Here is an 18,491-nt window from a genome sequence, read left to right as displayed (position 1 = left end):
TGTTTCATTTAAAATGTTTTGTGTATTGTTTTCCTTGCTAAGTTAGAATGCAGAGAGAGGGGAGGGGGAGAGAGGGGAGGAGAGGGGGAGAGGGGAGGAGAGGAGGAGGGGAGGAGAGGAGAGGAGAGGAGAGGAGAGGGGAGGGGAGGAGAGGGGAGGAGAGGGGGAGGGGAGGAGAGGGGAGGGGGGAGAGGGGAGGAGAGGAGAGGAGAGGGGAGGTTGTGAGGTAAAAGGCACAACTGCCAGAACTAATCAAGGTTAATATGCTGCTGTTATTTTGGCTGGGGGCGAAAAAAGAGATAAACCACTTCAAACAAGTCGGAAAGGAGGAGTGGGGGGGGGGTTAGCACAGAAGAAGACTTCACAACAAGCTAGTGTACTGTGCAAAGAGAGAGAGAGAGAGAGAGAGAGAGAGAAGAGGGAAGGGGAGTGACGGAGAGATAGTAGAGAAAAGACAGGGACGTATTGGTAAGACTGAGGAAGGTAATCAGGTGAAAGAGAGGGGGGTGGTGTGGTGGGGAGTGGCCGAGAGACGCTGGGTGAACGAGAGGATGACAGAGAGCGCAAACAGGACGAGGAAGGAGGCTGCAAAACGGGGGAGGGGGGCACACATATTTCACACCTGCTGAAGATTCAGCGCCTCAAACAAGTAATTACACATCTCTGCCGTGTCCTTCTGACTGCCAGACAAAAGAAGGAGGCGGAAGAGTGTGTGTGATGTTTGTGCTGGAGGACACCCTGAGGCGAGCACACACACACACACACACACACACACACACACACACACACACACACACACACACAGGGCCACAGACACACACACACAGACACACACACACACACACACACACACACACACGCGCACACACACACACACAAACACACACACACACACACACATACAGTTCTCTGGGACCCTCTTTGAAGTTTAAGAGATCATTTGCTGCCATTTTTCCATTTTCCCTGTGTGACTTCTAGAGGCTTAAAAGGGTTCTTAGAATGATTATGGCCTTAAAATTACACACACGCACGCACACACACGCACGCACACACACACACGCACGCACACACACACACACACACACACACACACACACACACACACACACACACACACACACTCTTATATACACACATGTACAGACACATACACACACACACTAGCATGCATATACACACTCACGCATACGCATCATAAACACTTATCATAAACACCCCGATAAGCAAACTGTCACAATGTGAGGCATGTAAACAGTGCATTGGCGATAGGACAAAGATACCATATCCCAAACTTAAACGTGTGAATGCATTGTGTAAACAAAAACATATATCCAACATGCAGGACCACACATGCTCTCTGTACCACATTCTCTTGCTCTCTTACACACACACACACACACACACACACACACACACACACACACACACACACACACACACACACACACAAGTCACTTTATTCTTCATACCTCATGTTTAAAAATGTCAATCTAATGTGCTACTAGAGTACTATGTATCTAAATCACTTCACTGTGAACATTTAGGTCATCCAGCGTGAAGGTCTGCACTGAGATTGATTTGACCATGTTTCCGTTTTTGGTTTTCATATTTGCTTTTCTTGGTTTCCATATTTCTGCTTTTGGTTTGCTGTTGTTCTGAATGCAGCATCATTGTCTTTGCTAGTTTACTTGGAAAAAACTCACAAATTGTCCCTAGCATCTTTCCAATCACATATAAGGGGGCTGGTTACAGTATGGGAGAAATTTGTCAAATAGTGCCTACAACATCATAACTAAAACCAATCTTTTGTCTTCTTGTAGTCAGTTTTATATATTGCAGAAAGACATTCCAAATGACAGACACCCACGAACGCTGCTTTGTTAATACAGTAGTTTCATTACTTTCTCACAAAATGAAGCAACAATATATAAATGTACCTTTGAACCCACATTTCTCAAAATCGCACAAATCACAATTCCGAGAACCAGACCATCGGCTTTTGTGTCCATTATTTGTTCACATGACTGCAAACTACAAAAAAATAAAATATATATATATATATAAATTACAACAACCACAAGCACATGTTAGACTGTGTTAGACAAAACCAAATGGCTTGATGTCACCAGTAAAAAATCTGTTTACTCTTAGTAGCAGACCAACAAGTTCACAACATGTGTACATATAAGCTACAATTAATGTGGTAACTGCTCCTAATGCAAATATTTATCTGATACACTCTGATCTCAAAAATATGCCATTTACAGCTGAAATGGAGAGGATGACCATATGTACTTATGTATATGCGACAAAGTCAAACTGACACAGTCTACACAGTCATACTGACACAGCCTACACAGTCATACTGGTACAGCCTATACAGTCACACCGACAGAGACTACAGAGTCGAACTAATACAGAATACGCAGTCATACTGACACAGGCTACAGTAATATGGACATAGCCTACACAGTCACATTAATACAGCCTACACAGTCATACTGACACAACCTACACAGTCATACTGACACAACCTATGCTGTCACATTGATACAGCCTACAGTTATACTGACACAGCATACAGTCAGACTGGTAAATTTTACATTTGTTTACACTTAATATTCAACCTGTTTTATATTAAATGCAGCTCACCTGTTATACCTCTCCAGCATAAAATAGAACAATTAAAAAATAAAATGTTTTATCTTTTAACAAAATGCTTATCATACCACATAAAGTAATGAATGGGAAAGATTCAGCAACATTGTGTTGCATTTATGAAATCAGAGGGGGTGGTGATCAGACAGGGGTGTGATCAGAGTAGACAGTGATCAGACATATCTGATCAGAGGAGATAGTAATCAGACGTGTGTGATCAGAGGAGATAGTAACCAGACGTGTGTGATCAGAGGAGATAGTAATCAGACGTGTGTGATCAGAGGAGATAGTAATCAGACGTGTGTGATCAGAGGGAGTTAATGTACTGAAAAAACTAAAGCTTGTGGCACACACACACTGGTGTTTTTTGCAGTCCTAATCTATCAGTGAGATGTTTAGAGATTTCAAGACTAACAGGCTGTGTCTGACCTTAATTTGTGTCTTGTCCAAAGAACAGAGGAATCTGACCATCTTGTTTTGTTTTGATTCTCCGGTCTTAACTGCTGCTCTGCCAATTATGACACAAGTGACAGTTTAGTGCTGAGCAAAACTCCCTAGATTTCTTTCAAAAGGTTCACAGCAGGGATTCTGAGAAGACGTTTTGCACATTTAGAGTTGACAGCTGGGGTTAGTGATTGTTCCCCGAATAGTCAACAAACCATTAATCTTTTAGACAGTGTGCCTGATTTCATTGTTTTATTTGATCCACGTGTTTTGAATTTTGACAGTCGTGATGAGATTTGCAACAAATGATTCTCAAACGTAGACCAACATTTTTGTTTCCAATAAATTTCACAGATTTGTGATTAAGTTTTAATAATAGCGGTGTAGTGTTTCACACAGAAAAGGATGAATTTCGGCACTTACTCTATATCACAATTCATTGCACTGCATAATGTAAAATGCAACCACCTCCTGTGTTGAACGTTGCTAAACGTCTATTCGTACTGGTTTATTTTCCAGTACGTCAAGCTCACCTCATGCTGCTATTGGCTGCCGTGGTGGGATGTGTCCAGGTGCAGGACCGTGCTGTGACGCTGTCCAATGAGAGGAACTCCATAGAGAGAACGTACGAGCTGACCAAATACCTGGACCACCAGCTAAAAGAGATCAAAGACACTTATGTGAGTCTGAGTTAGTGTGCTTGTGGTTTTGTATGTTTTTGTTTATATTGTATTTTCTCTCTTTCTCCCCTTTGCTCCCTCTCTCCCTCTCTCTCATACATGCACACACATGCACACACACATGCAAACACACCCTCGTTTCACTTCTCCTTTTTAATGCATCTCTGTCCAAAATCCTTGTCTGTTTTTAAAGACTGAAACAATACGTTTGACTGAATGCCATTCGTATGGTTGTAAGATGCATCTTTGCTCTCTTCCCCTTAGCTCTTGTATCTCGGGCCTCCGTTCAGCGACCCGGACTTCTCACCTCCGCGGCCCAACATCTCCTCCCTGGCCGTGCCCAGCGCCGCCACGCGGGTGGACCTGTGGCGTGGCCTGGAGAACGGGGCCCGCCTGGCCCAAAACCAGCGTGCCTACAGCGTGCTGCTGTGTGCGGTGAGGGAGTTGGCCCGCTCCACGCTGTGCCCATACCTCCAGAGCTCCCTGCTGCATTTTTGTTCTGGGCTCAGTGGATTGCTGGGCTCGATTTCGGGGTTAATGAACGCCCTTGGCTACACCCCGCCCTTGCACGGCAACGCCCCGCCTTCTCAGAAATATGCCCCGCCCTTGACCTCGACGAATGCGAACGGTCCCGCCCCTTTGAGAAGTCACGCGCCTCGGGGCCACGGCTTGGCGACGGGGGGGACGAGAGGGGGGACGCCTGGATCCGAGACGGAGAGGAAGAGGGACAGAGAGAGGGAGAGGGGGGAGAGGGGGAGGAGAGGGAGGCGGAGAGAGGGGGAGAGCTGGGCTGAGAGAGAGGAAGAAGAGAGGGAAGAAGGCTTGGAGAGGTGGGGGAGGAAGAGGAGACTGCTGACTGTTGAAGAAGACGGAAAACAAGCAGGCCACAGCTACGACCCAAACAACAGCACCAACATCAACAGGAGCAACACCAAAATACGGTCCGTGAACTATTTCAGCCAATATGAAGGCAGGTATGCTAACATCAGTAGCATGCACAGCGACGGCCAGTTTACAACAGCCACTCTAACAAAACGAGATCGTAGAGCAAGCAGAGAAGAGGAGGTGGAAGGATTCAGAGAGAACGTCCCTCTCCTCTTCTCTTCGCCATCCCTCCATCCTGGTCGCTCAGAACGATCCCTCCCCTCCCCGCACCCGACCTTCTCTCCCCTCACCTTTTTTTACCCTTATGAAGGCGTGGCCACAGATGGACACGCCCCCCTGACCACACCTGCCCTCTCACCACGCCCCGCCCTCAATGACTTCACACGGAAGGTGGAGGGATTCTGGGTACTGAGAGAGCTACAGAGTTGGCTGTGGCGGTCCGCCAAGGACTTCACCAGACTGAAGAAACGACTCCGCGCCTGAGTGTGAGTGTGTGTGGCTGGGGGAGAAAGAGGAGGAGATGGAGAGAGAGAGAGAGAGAGAGAGAGAGAGAGAGAGGACTGTGAGGAGATGTGCTTTATTTAACTTGTGGTTGGATGGGGCTAAGAGAACATGGTTTGGTCTCACACTTCGCACTTGGAATGTGCCTGGAAAAACGAACTCATCCTCCACAAAAAAAGGAAGTAGACAGAGCGAGAGACAGTGAGAGACAGAGGGAGACAGTGGGAGACAGAGGGAGACAGAGGGAGACAAACTGCTCTTTCAGTGCGACAGTTGAGCAAGCAGTTAAGGGAAAGTGAATCACATAGCAGTGAAAGGGTGAATGGAGAATGCAGGAAAAAAGAATTAAAGGAAATGATGAAGCAAAAAGAAAGACAAAGAAAGACTTCAGCTGTCTCACAAACTGACTCAGCAACTAGTCACTAGCGAACACTGTACTACATCCCATAATACACCACCAGACTCTCCATAATGGTGCTGGTCACGGGCCTGTGTAACTGACACAGTGTGTGATCACTCAGACCAAAGCTTCCACCTGTAATGAGTGGAACAGTATTCCATGCGGGGACTTTTGCTGTACCATGATAGCAGATGTGTGTGTGTATGGCTGGGAGTGTGTGTGTGTGTGTGTGTGTGTGTGTGTGTGTGTGTGTTGCACCTAACTGAAGCTGATCAAGAAGGGAAGCACATCTACAAATGGACCTGGATTTAATCTCATGTGCAAAGTAACATCCTTATTTGTTTGTATATTTCGTTTTTCCCTCCTCGATTCTGTAATATTTATTTAAATGTTTTATTTATTTTTTGATATAATTTCCTCATGTCACATTATAAATTCTACTTTAAAGGCTTTTTCATCTGGCTGCACTGTTTGTGTGAGAGAGGTCTCAGCCCTCGAGGGGAAGACATAGGGGACTCTGAGGACAGAGTTATAGTCTGTCTCAATGAAATTTATGGCCAGTCTTTCATCTAACACCACATCCTCTCATCTCTCTCTCTCTTTTCCTCTCAATCTCTCTCTCACGCCTCTCTTTTACCCTCACACTCACCTAGTGTCTCGCTGTCACACAACACTACCCCCCAACCCCTGTGACCGTTTAACACTCAAATAAAAAATAAAGCAGGGATTAACCTTAGAGACATATAATACAAATTTTCATTTGTGTTGCTATATACTACCACAGTAAAACCTGCACACACACAAACGGGCACAGGTTCAGAAGAGGTTCAGCCCCCACCACGCAATCTGTGCTTGGGGTAAAAGTGAAGAAATGGTGGGAATCTCTGTTTTCCCTCCCAGCTACACACCTGCGTGCAGATAGTCCTAATGCAGCCACACCCAGCACAACACACACACACACACACACACACACACACACAGACACACAGACACACACACGCACGCACACACGCATGCGCACACACACACACACACACACACACACACACACACACTCCAAACTGCAATTCTTAGCGAAAGCAACAAATTTTAAGGTTGCTGAATTGTACATACATGCTATGGCAAAAGGCATAAGTCCAAATTTTACTGTAACCTTTACTGCTGTGTTTTAGCTGTTTCTCGTTTTAGATATTTGCAATGACATTTAGGATACAAACTGACACACTTTCACCCACACACACACACACACACACACACACACACACACACACACACACACACACACACACACACACATGCCCAAGCAGTCACTGAAACGCGTAATGCAGAGTCCAGCAGGCTGCAGCCCTGAGGAGATGACCACACGTAGCCAACAAAGGCAGCTTTGTGTTAGTGTGTGTGTGTGTGTGTGTGTGTGTGTGTGTGTGTGTGTGTGTCCGTGCGCGCAGATGCATGTGTGTGTGTGTCACCATGTGTGGGTTTAGTGAATCACTAAGACTGTCTCTAGGTGATTCACCATTAGCCTGTGTGTGTATATGGGTGTGTGTGTGTGTGTGAGTTTGTTTACCTATATATGTGTATGTGTATGCACATGTGTATATGTGTGTGTGTGCGAGAGACAGACAGTTTATGTAATACTCCTCTCATAAAGTAACTAGTTTTATTTGTTCTGGTTAAAAACCTCAGTTTTTCTCTATCAACACACATTCTCTCTCTTCCCCCTTTTCTCTCTATCTCCCCCTCCCTCTCTTTCTCTCTCTCTCTCTCTCACCCTCCCAATCTTTTTGCCATATGCTTAAGAGTCCAACGTTCAAATCTCCACTGTCTTTCTCCTGCCAATCAGTCTGTCATCAATTCATCCGCTGCATCTTTAGTGATTCTTTATCTCTCCCTTCCCTCTCATTCTGTCTCTTTGCTGGCTCGGTGTCCTGCTGCCTCCGTTTCTTCTTCTTTTTTTCACGTATTAACCCTCTCTTTCTCTTTCTCTCCCTCTCCCTTATCCACAAAAAATCTTGCTCACCTGCAGCACATAAAAATTCCTCTTCCCTCTCTCTAGAGGATTGCACCCTCTCCCAGTGAGTTACTGCATTCCTACTATCTCAACTCTTCCCATCTGCCCATCTATGTCTTTGTACCTTTTGCCAAAATGAATGCCCTGATTTTATTACTCACTCTCTCTCTCTCTCTCTTTCTCTCCCTCTCTCTCTGTCTTCTTGTATCTATTTATCTGTCTCTCCTACCTCTGGCCTAACCCTTCCTGTTACCTCACTGCTCTCACCTGCCACTCCCCCACCTCCGCTCCTGCCCTGCAATGGAATCTCCCACCTCTGTTGCTGCAGGGCTGGGCCGACTCTCCCAACCACTTAGTGTGGGGGAGACCTTAGGCACAAGCTGATGGATTTATAGCTTACTAAATTGATCTACCCAGATAACAACAGGTAACTACAGAGATGTGTGTGTGTGTGAGAGAGAGAGAGAGAGAGAGAGAGAGAGAAAGAGAAATGGAGAAAGAGAGAGAAAGAGAGAGAGAGAGAGAGAGAGAGACGGAGAGTGTCAGGTGAAAGCGAAAATAGGATGACAGAAAAGATGTTCAGTGAAACCTAATGGGAGGTCTGACATGCAGGCTGGCAGGTTCTCAAATCCCCTCAAATGAGCAACACAAAACAAAGCTAAAGGGAAGACAGGATAGTGGGACGATGGAGAGCTTGAACTCTGTCGATACGAGTCGTCAGGCAAGTCACACACACGAACACAAGTTCATGAGGACACACACAAAGAGCACTGTGTGTGTGACTGAAAGGTAAATAAAAAGCTTTTAGTGGCCCAGACAGAACGACAGAGATTACAGTCCCAAAACCTCCCACACTGCTTCTCTCTCTCTCTCTCTCTCTCTCTCTCTCGCTCTCTCTCTCTCTCACTCACACACACACACACCTATCCAATCTAATCTTTGCTTCACACTTTTTTTCTCCACATACATACAAGGCCAGTCCTATTTTAAGAGGCTTTTAAAAGTTCCAAGAATTTTCAACATAAACGAACGAGCTGCGTGCGGGTTTCCTAAAATCCGGATGAACGCAAAACGTTCCTTCATACAGTTCTTTGCTCTCTCTCTCTCTCTCTCTCTCTCTCAGTTTCGTCCTGTTGTTTCTCACTGACCCAAACACGACTTGACAGGTGAGGAATGGTTTTCTCACGCTGCGAGAGCGCGAGCAGGTGATCGCGCGCTCGGTTCGACGGCGAGAGCAACACGACGGGACTATGCGCGTGCCCCGGAGCGGGTTCACATAAACCGCAATTAAATTGCGTTGGCAGCGTTTCATCGATAGGATTTTCAAAACCACACATTCAATACAGCCCTAGGTTTTAATTTCTTTTCAGCAAATAGAGGAGAGGGGATGTACCTTCGTCGATGCTACCTGAATAGAAAACAAGTACAAATTGCTTCTCATTATGTAATGGGAAATTTTCTAAAATGTTGTAGGTAACAGTAAAAGTTACTTGTGGATTTGTATAAAGGGTTTAACACTCAAGCTAAGAATGTTCCCTGGAGGTTCAATAAAATGTTCCCAGAACATTATATGAGCTTTATTGAGGAGTTGTGTAAAACCTTGGACTGATATCTAAAAAGAGACAATTTCTTGACATTTCCCAAATGTTTTACAGAGGTTCATGGAAACATTTTATAGTTAGAGCACACATTACTCATAGGCTCATTTTCTTCCAGGTTTCATAGTTCCTAAGTGAGTAACATGATTTGTTTTTATGTTTTATTATTTGCCGTTTCATATGATTTTGTCTTTTAACTAAATAACAAACACTCAGAGAGAATTTGGTTCTGTGGTTATTATCACATCTGGAAAAAATAATGTAATGTACATATTTATCTGCAAAAATCTCACACACAGATCCATCACACCAACTTAAAATGTGATCAGTGCTATTTAATTGAATATAGTTTGGGTTTTAAAGTATGATTATGCTTTCTAGTCACTATTACTCAGAGTCACTATTTGTAGTCAATATTACTCCATTACTCTAAGGGCTCTTGTAGAGTAGAGCTCTTCTGCTACCAGCAACTACCTGTAAAGGGCTGCAAGCAATGTGCTGGCTTGAGCAGTCGTGAATAATGTCCTGAGAGAGAGAGGGATAGAGAGAGGGGGGGGGGGGGGAGGGCGAGAGAAAGAGAGGGGGGGGGGGGGGGGGTGAGGGGTAGTAAAATTGCAGTGAAGTACAGTTTCACTTTATTTGTACAGCTGATGAAGGGCCACTTGTGTACTTCATGTTTGACTACCTCTGAATCACTAAGCACGGTACACCAGCTACTTTCTGAAACACACATCTATCTATCTATCTATCTATCTATCTATCTATCTATCTATCTATCTATCTATCTATCTATCTATCTATCTATCTATCTATCTATCTATCTATCTATCTATCTATCTATCTATCTATCTATCTATCTATCTATCTATCTATCTATCTATCTATCTATCCTGTGTGTCGTTGTGTTGTGGACATATTTCATGAAGCTTTCAAAGTTTTTTAATGAAGTTTCCAAATAACATTAAGGCTTTCCACGCAAAATTGAGAAGAAAAATAATTCAAAGGTCCAAATAGCATTTGAGAAAATTCTTGTTTTGTAGTTTTTGTTAACATACACATAATGTCAAACAGCATCTGAGAAAACCATGAGATACACTGTCCACAGAGCAGGGCATTTGTACCACAGCTTTGCCCAAGGTCTCCAAAGCACAAAAGATATCAGAGATCATTCAGTCACTAGATTTTTTGTGAATATTTTAGAAGGCTGTGGAATGCATTCTACATGTGACAATCATTTGTTAGCAAATTATTTCCACTTTGTGTTAGCTTCTGAATAGATTGTTTGTGATGGTATTTTAAGAGGCGTCCTCGTCTGGAATTTAACTAGAAAGATTCTTTCATTACTCCATTTCAGTCCAAGAAACGATATGTTCCATTTAGTGGGAACCATCAAGGTAAAGACATGTTGTTGAAACAATGAAAAATGAAATGCACTGGAGCTTCCCATTTCAATGCTTCAGTGATACTGTTTAGGGTAACACACCTGCTTTTGGAGTGAAACACACACAAACACACAGGCGCCTGCGTGCATGCACACACACACACACTGGGGGTGAAATTGCAGACACATGTTAGCTCATAAGGTAAGAGGTCAGATACATGACCTCCAGCAAGGGTTGATGACCTGCTGTAACCTTGAAGATGCAGTGTTGTGGTAAGGGTCAAGTCTACAGACATGGGATGAATGGGGTCCAACTAATTATAAATTGATAAAGTTATTTTTATCATTTTTATTTAACGCAACCCATGATTTAGAAATAACTCAAATCTGACTCAAACATGTTTGCTCACTTAAGAATATATTTTGTTTCCAAAATGCCTTAAAACGTTCTACATTCTTAGTAGAGTACTGGTATAAATCTACTGTCTGAGTTTGTCAGTTTTTAATATGAATACAACACATCAGTATAAGCATATTTATATATTTATATAAAAACATAAATCCATATGTGGCATATCATGCCTTTATCTCTCAATAAAATGGCAAAATAAATAAATAGATAATAAAAATAAAATAAAAATCATATGTTAAAGGCATTGTTTCAATTTACTTGCTCATAACCTTTGCCAACATACTACAGTCACATGCTACATTAATTTAAGCCTGTACAAATAAACTTTATCTTATACGGTTCTAGATTTACAAGTCCACTTCAAATGACAATAAGAGTTATAGCTGCCATTTAAAATGATTAATATCAGCTGGTACAGAGAGCTAAAAAGTTGGTTTGTGGCTTCGCAAAAATGATTCAAATGATTTAACTTAATAACCCTTAACAGGTCATGCAAATAAGATAACAATCATGCTCCGGACATTTTGTGGAAAATATTTCAGTACAAGTAAGACTAAACACAAACAAAAAATATTAAATGTGAAGGTGAACAATACAATACCTCATATACAGGCTACTGTATCTGGGTGCTTTAGCGACACAATGTATGTCTCTGAAGACTCTGAGGACTATATTGTTTCCTACGATCTAACCTTATCCTCTGCCTTTCTTTCTCTTTTTCTCTAGTCTTTCATGGTCATCCATCATGTCTGTCGCTGGGGGTCACAACCCATCTATCACTCTCCCAGCTCATCTTTTCATTTAAGATAATCATCATTTCACTCTTTCTTTCCCTTTCTCGCTGCCTCTCTCAGAAGAACTTTCACTCCCTAAGAGTCCTGCCGGTACAGAGAACATTAGGTGATGGGGACACTCTAACCAGCACTGATCCTGGGGTTACTCTGCTAATGTCTGCCCTCACAGAGCACACAGCCTCTGACGGCTCCAACCCCTGAGAACATTAGCTGACTTTCCTAATTACATCCTTTAGGTAGGAGATTAACGGTGAGACATAGTAAAAGGACACTCAGGCGGCGTTCTGTATAACAAGCTTCCTTAATTATTTGCAAAAAAAACTGTGGACCCAAAGTGCCAGTGAGCATGTTATTTACGATGGAAAATACTGGACTGGACGTCTAGAAGTTGTAGTCAGTGCGTTTATAGCCTGTACATTGCAAGTATTTACTGAAAGCTCTTTGCACTGTGTACACTGTGAATATATGAGGAAAAGGGTGGAGAGAGAGGGTAAGAAAGCATACTTCCTAGATTGATTAAAATCTGTTCACAAATCCTAGGTGCTCTGCTGCCACCTGGTGGTCGCTGGGGAACATGATCGCTGTAGATGGAGCACATGCCTCTTAGTTTCACATCTTAAACACACCCTCCATTTGGAGAAATAATAATAAACTATAGCCATTAAGTTTGGGCTTGAAGGTGGAATCCCTCCAGTTTTGCAGCGAAACTCAAGCTCAGCCCAACTCCAACCCCTGCCTGAGGAGGAAAATCAAAACCACATGAGAGAGACAAAGAGCGAACAGGAGGGGGGGGTGGGGGGGTGGGCAGGGAGTGGGATAGAGAGAGAGAGAGAGAGAGAGAGAGAGAGAGAGAGAGAGAGAGAGAGAGAGAGAGAGAGAGAGAGAGAGAGAGAGACTGTTTATATGTTCATACTGATTGCACTCTGGTCATCAAGACACAAACTCAGGAATGATAATTACAACTAAATAGAATTGAATTCCGCTCTGATCATCCCCTGTGGCTTATCCTCAAACATACCGTTGTCCTCAAACTTGCTGAAGAACACATTACTCGCACATTAATCCACACTGTGAGAATGGCCTATAGGACTACTAGTGCTAACACGTACAACTGCAGAATGCAAATCAATTTTTAACAATGAACACTGCTGGGATATCTACATTGTTAAAAGGATCCCTGAAGCCTTTTTGAAAGAATGCTGTAGAGCTTTATAGGCCCTGTTCCAATTTCATTTGACAGCCAGTGTATTTTAAGTGTCCGTCCAAGGTCTTCTGACCTTAACACAATCTACATAGAATAAGGATCTTTCTTCATAGCTGCAAGGGAGAACTCTGTGTTTAACTTCCTGTTCCACTGGTCTCTCTCACGCTGCAGTGTTACACTCTCTCAAAAATGCAGCCAAAGCTCAGCTACATCCCTCAGTCTAAAGTAAACTACATTTCTAGACTATAAAGATCTTTGTTAGCAATTGGTATTCTCAATGATTCCATGAACTTGCAGTATTCATCATATGCTATTGTCTAATTGTATAAATAAGTGGTCCATTCTTTAATCTCTTAACCTAAGGTGGCAATTAGAAACATATATTTCATGCAGATTGGCAATCTGCCCAATTCATAAACACAATTTCTTCAATCTTAAAAAAATATTAAATATTAAATAAAGGATTAAACACAACTGCTGGATGAGTAATGATAGATTCTGCCCTAATCGAACAAATCAAATACTGCACTGCTTACCCCAGAGAGGACCTAGCCGAGTAATCTATGCTCTCTCTCTCTCTCGCACACACACACACACACACACACACACACACACACATACACACACCAGTATGTCTCTCTCTCTCTCCCTCCGTCTCTCCCTCTCTCTGCCATGAGCAACATGGGAAATGTCATGCCTACGGCAACCTCAAAGCCCCAAAAAGAATTGATACTTAAATCATCCTGATTGGGGCTTCACAGTTGTTTATACAGCTGCAGGACTGTAAAGAAAGAAATGGTGAGAAAGAGTGCTGAGTGGCAACTGTGCAAAACACTAACACACATTAAGTTCCAGATCTAATGGCATTTGACTTGCATAAATTAATGGCAAATAATTGAATTGTGGTTCACTAAATCAAATACAAGTGAATTTTTCAGAACCAAACTAGAATTTCTCCAAACCACATCCATTTATGTTTCTAAAGATATACAAACATTTTCCATAGATCCAACATGTAGCAAATATGTCCACATTCAGGCCTGGCTCAGTTAATAATGTTTTGGGATTTCATGGAACATTATTCCAGTGGACAAATTACTCCTCTGAGCCCCCACCTGCTATCTGGGTGACACACTGCAGTTCTCCACACCACTACTCCGCCATTAGAATGTTTGAATGTTCTCTAACCTGATGCCCATTAGCTAGAAGTGAAAAAAAAAAACATTTTTCTCAAAGTTTAACCAGCGTGTCTGTGACTCTACAACATGTACTTTAATACAACACATTCTCTGCAATGTCAGCGTCCACAGACAAAACCTTAACAGAGTTTTCCATTAGCATTTTCATGATACGGTAAATGTTACAATGTCACTACCTACATATATTCAAAGTATGTTGTTCATGTCTTCCTCTTATTTTAAATGAGTTAAATATAATTGCTTACTTGCTGTTTTAAATTCCTTAAATTGACTTATTTCTATGTCAAGGACAGAAAGTGTTCCATAATAACATCTAGTAGATTATTCACAGCTTCAATATTTTACTTTTTATTGGTTGGTTACTTTACTGGTCAATATTCGTGACAATACCTAATAGACATGTTGAATTACTACATACTGTAAATATATTTTCAATGCATTTAAAGTTAAATTTATGCATAAATTTATTTTTAAATTAAAACAAAATGAATAAATAAAACAATAAATAAAACTGGAGTAAACTGCAACTTATAGTACAAATGTTTTAGATTACAATATGATTAACAAATAAATTATTTAAATAAAACAAACAATCTTGGAATAAACAAGGCTTAAAATAAAGCTGAGTCAGTCTGTACATCCCAGCTGGAGTTCTTGCATGGCGGTCTTGAGGTGGTGTAGCAGGGAGAAGGTCTTATTCAGAACTGTCCAATAGCTGAGGGGCTCCAGAGGAGGACAGGGGGCTGGGGACCACGCCGTGTGACCCTGGGACAAAAGAAAACTTATACCATCGACCTGAAATTGTAATGGGGTCCCTCTCACATTCATTGAATGAGCAAACATCTCATTCTCAGAGAAAATGTTTCCGCATTATAATATGGTTCATCTGAAAAGGCTTATGGAAGCTTACAAACATGATTTGAGGTAAGTGAAAATTAGGTTGGCCAATTGAACATGAACCCCCCCCACCACCACCACCATAATAGTGGTGTTCGATCCATGTAGACAGGGCGGCACGCAACGCCACACAGGACTCGAGACTCAGCACTAGAGGTACAGGGGACCGCACGTGGGCAGAGGACCGCACGCGGGGGGCGGTGTCAAATGGGGCGGCTCATGAACCGACAGGTTTCAGGACAGGCAGGGCTCCATGAAGCACGTCCTGCAGGAGCAGTAATACTGCACCTGGAGGCTCTTCTGCAGAGCTGAACTGTGTCTGGAGTGTAACCTGACATGACATGACAGCTTTCGACTCAGCTGTGCTCTAATTAAACAAAAGTAGTTCTATGGGCTCATCAGCAAAAGACACTTTAGGCAGGATGATGTGATAGAAAATTAAGCACGTCAATGAGAGAGATCTGTACTCCTCCTATAATCCTCCGGTAGATTATAATGTTGGCGAAATGTAGACACCACTTGAAATAATTAAGTAGGTGTACCAGACAGGTCATAGAGGTTTAAGAGTCAGATGAAATGAAAGGTCATTCCTCCTGGTCTCACCAGCATCCTCATGGCTTGCTGAACTGAAGCGGCTCTGTCCAGCATTTCTTTGCTGATTCTGAGATGTTGGCTGTAGCACTCAATCTGGTACAACACAGAAAAGGCCTGTATACAAGACAAACGTGTCAAAACCTGCAACCGTCTTTTATACAGAACGCATGCTCATAAAACTGATCCAGAAATGTGTCTAAAAGTATTTAGCAAAATGCAATAAAATAAGACTGCTTACCTGTGCCACTTTCTGAGATATGTCATTGTTTAATAATTTCTTGTACATCTGAAAATGTAGACAATATGTGTTACTTTACATATAAATGATAGTGTCATACTTCCAGAAAAGTATTCTCTATACAAAATATTTTTTTATCGCTCTTGAAGTGTCAGTGTGCAGAACAACACAGCATCAGTGTTGTATTCTCATTTATTGCCCAATATAATTCGTTTGCAAACACAAAATAAACCCACTGCAATAGGGTCATTGTCTTTTCCTCCATGTCAAAGGATTGCGGTGCTGGTGTCTATATTAGGCGAGCTATAGCCTAAAGGAATTACAACCCTAAAGGTAACTGGTTAAGTGGATTCTTGGTTCATCTGTGAGCCACTGTACTGTTGTCTCATAAGGTCCATCAGGAACCGTTCCGGAGATGTTCATGAGTGAAAATGGCATGTCAGTCCCAGCATTAGTATCCAGCAATAGCAATAACAACTTAACATTAACATAAAGTTCACATGAGGCATGCTTTAACAAAACATTTACGGTATAATGTATAAATGGCCATGTAGAAAGAAGCTGTAAACTAATACTGTGGTGCTTGAAAGGTTTCGCCCCTCGTGTCGGTCTTCCAAAGCACAGCACTTCAAATCACCGCTTCAAAGTCTGCTTCAAAACCACGGACTGTATATTCAAACCATATTCAAAACGCCAGTGTCACGTGACCACAGCCACGTGAAGCGTGTCGCGTCTAACCCGTCTTGACAAGTTCCATACAATAGACTTGTGTCTCCTACATTTGATTGACACTATCCAAAAGAAGAGAGAGATTTTGAAAGGTAGCGCCATATATCGATTGACAGTATAATTGGCTGCACATTTCATTCCACTGTAGGTGAAACGTGTTCCACAAAGGAAGCAGAGGAGCCTACACACTGCACGGTGCCCTTAACCCCCACAACCCCCACAACCCATATGGTTAAAGCAGCCTTTCATCAAAAGATTATCTACCTAAACGTCATGTTTTACAAAAATATATTGAAAGACATTATTCATTTCTGACAATCTGAAAGTTTCTTTGTAGACATACAAAATATTTCTTCAAAATATTTATTAATTATTTGTATCGATTTATATAACCCCACCAGAATGTTTTGAATTTGTAGACTACCCATGGCAACAGGACGCAAACAACCCTCAGGATAACAACTAACTGTAAAAAGTTACACTTCAGTTTCATGCCAATTCACTACTCGTCCAGTTATAAAATAATTTCTCCGTTATATTTTCGTTAATTTGAATAGTACCCTGAATTGCCCTGTGGGACCTGTGCTATATAAATTAACTGGACTTGCCTCTAGAGTAAACTGACACAGAAATGTACCAGCCAACACAGCACAGTCTAAGTCTGTGCTGAGAAAGTATTAACAACATTTTGTTCTTTTATGCTGTTATGTATTGGGATACATATTTCCCCCCTTAGATGCATTTTTGCTGTGTAGAATCTATTCTATGCACTATAATGTCTCACTGCACTTATATGCACTTCGCCTTAAAGACAATAAGGCAGTTTTTCTTATTTCCAGCACAAACATTTCCTCCAGGTTTACTCTCACCTCTTCTGGGTCTAGATCATCTCTCCTCAGTTGTTTCTCCATCTCCTCCACCTCTAGCACTGTGCTCTCCAACAGGAGCGTGACGTCCTCCTGCGCCTGGCACGGCGTAATGCACAGGACCGCGCGGCCATGTGCCCCCAGCAACAACATCGACACCAGCACCACACACACCGACCTGGTTGGAACCGCACACACTGTGCGAGCGGAGATGAGGGTTTTAGCATTACGTCAACTAATAGATCAATGAAGGGGAATATGTATATACTTATATATATTAGAATTTTACATCAAAGTTTGAAGCATCTTGCTTCCACAGCTGATGAAGGACCTCTGTCAGAGAGAGAGAGAGAGAGAGAGAGAGAGAGAGAGAGAGAGAGAGAGAGAGAGAGAGAGAGAGAGAGAGAGAGAGAGAGAGAGAGACATACAGACAGAGAGAGAGTATAATTGGAAGAATAAATAGGGATCTAAGTTCTTACTGTTCTGTTGTTGGGAGATTTTGTCTGTCTGGTGCCAGCTAAATTCTTTTATATACCCTAGTAACTGTGTGAGATCACAATTCTTGGGAATTCTTATCAATTTTGTTGCAAAATTACACCTCATACATAAAAAATGCATGTTGAGGTTGGAGTGTGGGATTGTGTTAAAGATGAGCAACAACTCAATCACTGAACATTTCCTTCTGTGGGTGATGGTACAAGCTGCTACTTGTATCAGTCCCACATCTAGTCAAATGAAATTTTAAAAATTAAACACAATTCAGAAACTAACATGAACAGAACATTTCATAACCTAAATAAAAGTCAAGCATGTTGGATGTTTAATAACAACAACAATAATTAAACAATATAATGCATATTTGCCTACAGGCAAGTACAAAATATGAAGGGAAAGTTAACAAACATAAAATGTAAAGTGCAAACAACGCTGTGGGTGTTTGTTCAGTGCTGCTTATACAACAGCTAGTTCCAAAAAAGTAATCTGATTGGACAAGAGAAAT

The 18,491-nt window shown here is 42.2% G+C and overlaps 2 protein-coding genes across 4 annotated transcripts in view; one reads left to right on the top strand and one right to left on the bottom strand.

The window, feature by feature from the left end:
- Positions 1-9,402, top strand: part of clcf1 (cardiotrophin-like cytokine factor 1) — a 14,471-nt gene extending 5,069 nt beyond the window's left edge. The window contains exons 2-3 of the mRNA XM_077022418.1: positions 3,622-3,782; positions 4,047-9,402. Coding sequence (XP_076878533.1) covers positions 3,622-3,782; positions 4,047-5,150 — 1,265 coding nt within the window. The 3' untranslated portion in view covers positions 5,151-9,402. The remainder of the gene's footprint in view (positions 1-3,621; positions 3,783-4,046) is intronic.
- A 1,790-nt stretch (positions 9,403-11,192) lies between these two features.
- The window catches only part of LOC143527303 (uncharacterized), a 20,315-nt gene continuing 13,016 nt past the window's right edge, over positions 11,193-18,491 (bottom strand). For 2 of the 3 annotated variants that reach the window (XM_077022436.1, XM_077022434.1), the window contains exons 2-5: positions 17,495-17,688; positions 15,897-15,944; positions 15,668-15,772; positions 11,193-14,932 (exon numbers count right to left, since the gene is read on the bottom strand). In XM_077022436.1, coding sequence (XP_076878551.1) covers positions 14,795-14,932; positions 15,668-15,772; positions 15,897-15,944; positions 17,495-17,644 — 441 coding nt within the window. In that variant the 5' untranslated portion in view covers positions 17,645-17,688 and the 3' untranslated portion in view covers positions 11,193-14,794. Of the gene's footprint in view, positions 14,933-15,667; positions 15,773-15,896; positions 15,945-17,494; positions 17,689-17,780; positions 17,825-18,491 lie in introns of all 3 variants that reach the window. The other variant, XM_077022435.1, reaches the window with a different exon arrangement.

Source organism: Brachyhypopomus gauderio, chromosome 11, assembly GCF_052324685.1.
Source record: "Brachyhypopomus gauderio isolate BG-103 chromosome 11, BGAUD_0.2, whole genome shotgun sequence".
Classification (NCBI taxonomy): Eukaryota; Metazoa; Chordata; class Actinopteri; order Gymnotiformes; family Hypopomidae; genus Brachyhypopomus; species Brachyhypopomus gauderio.
Note: the sequence above shows the minus strand (reverse complement) of the source record. Positions and strands in the feature narration are given on the sequence as shown.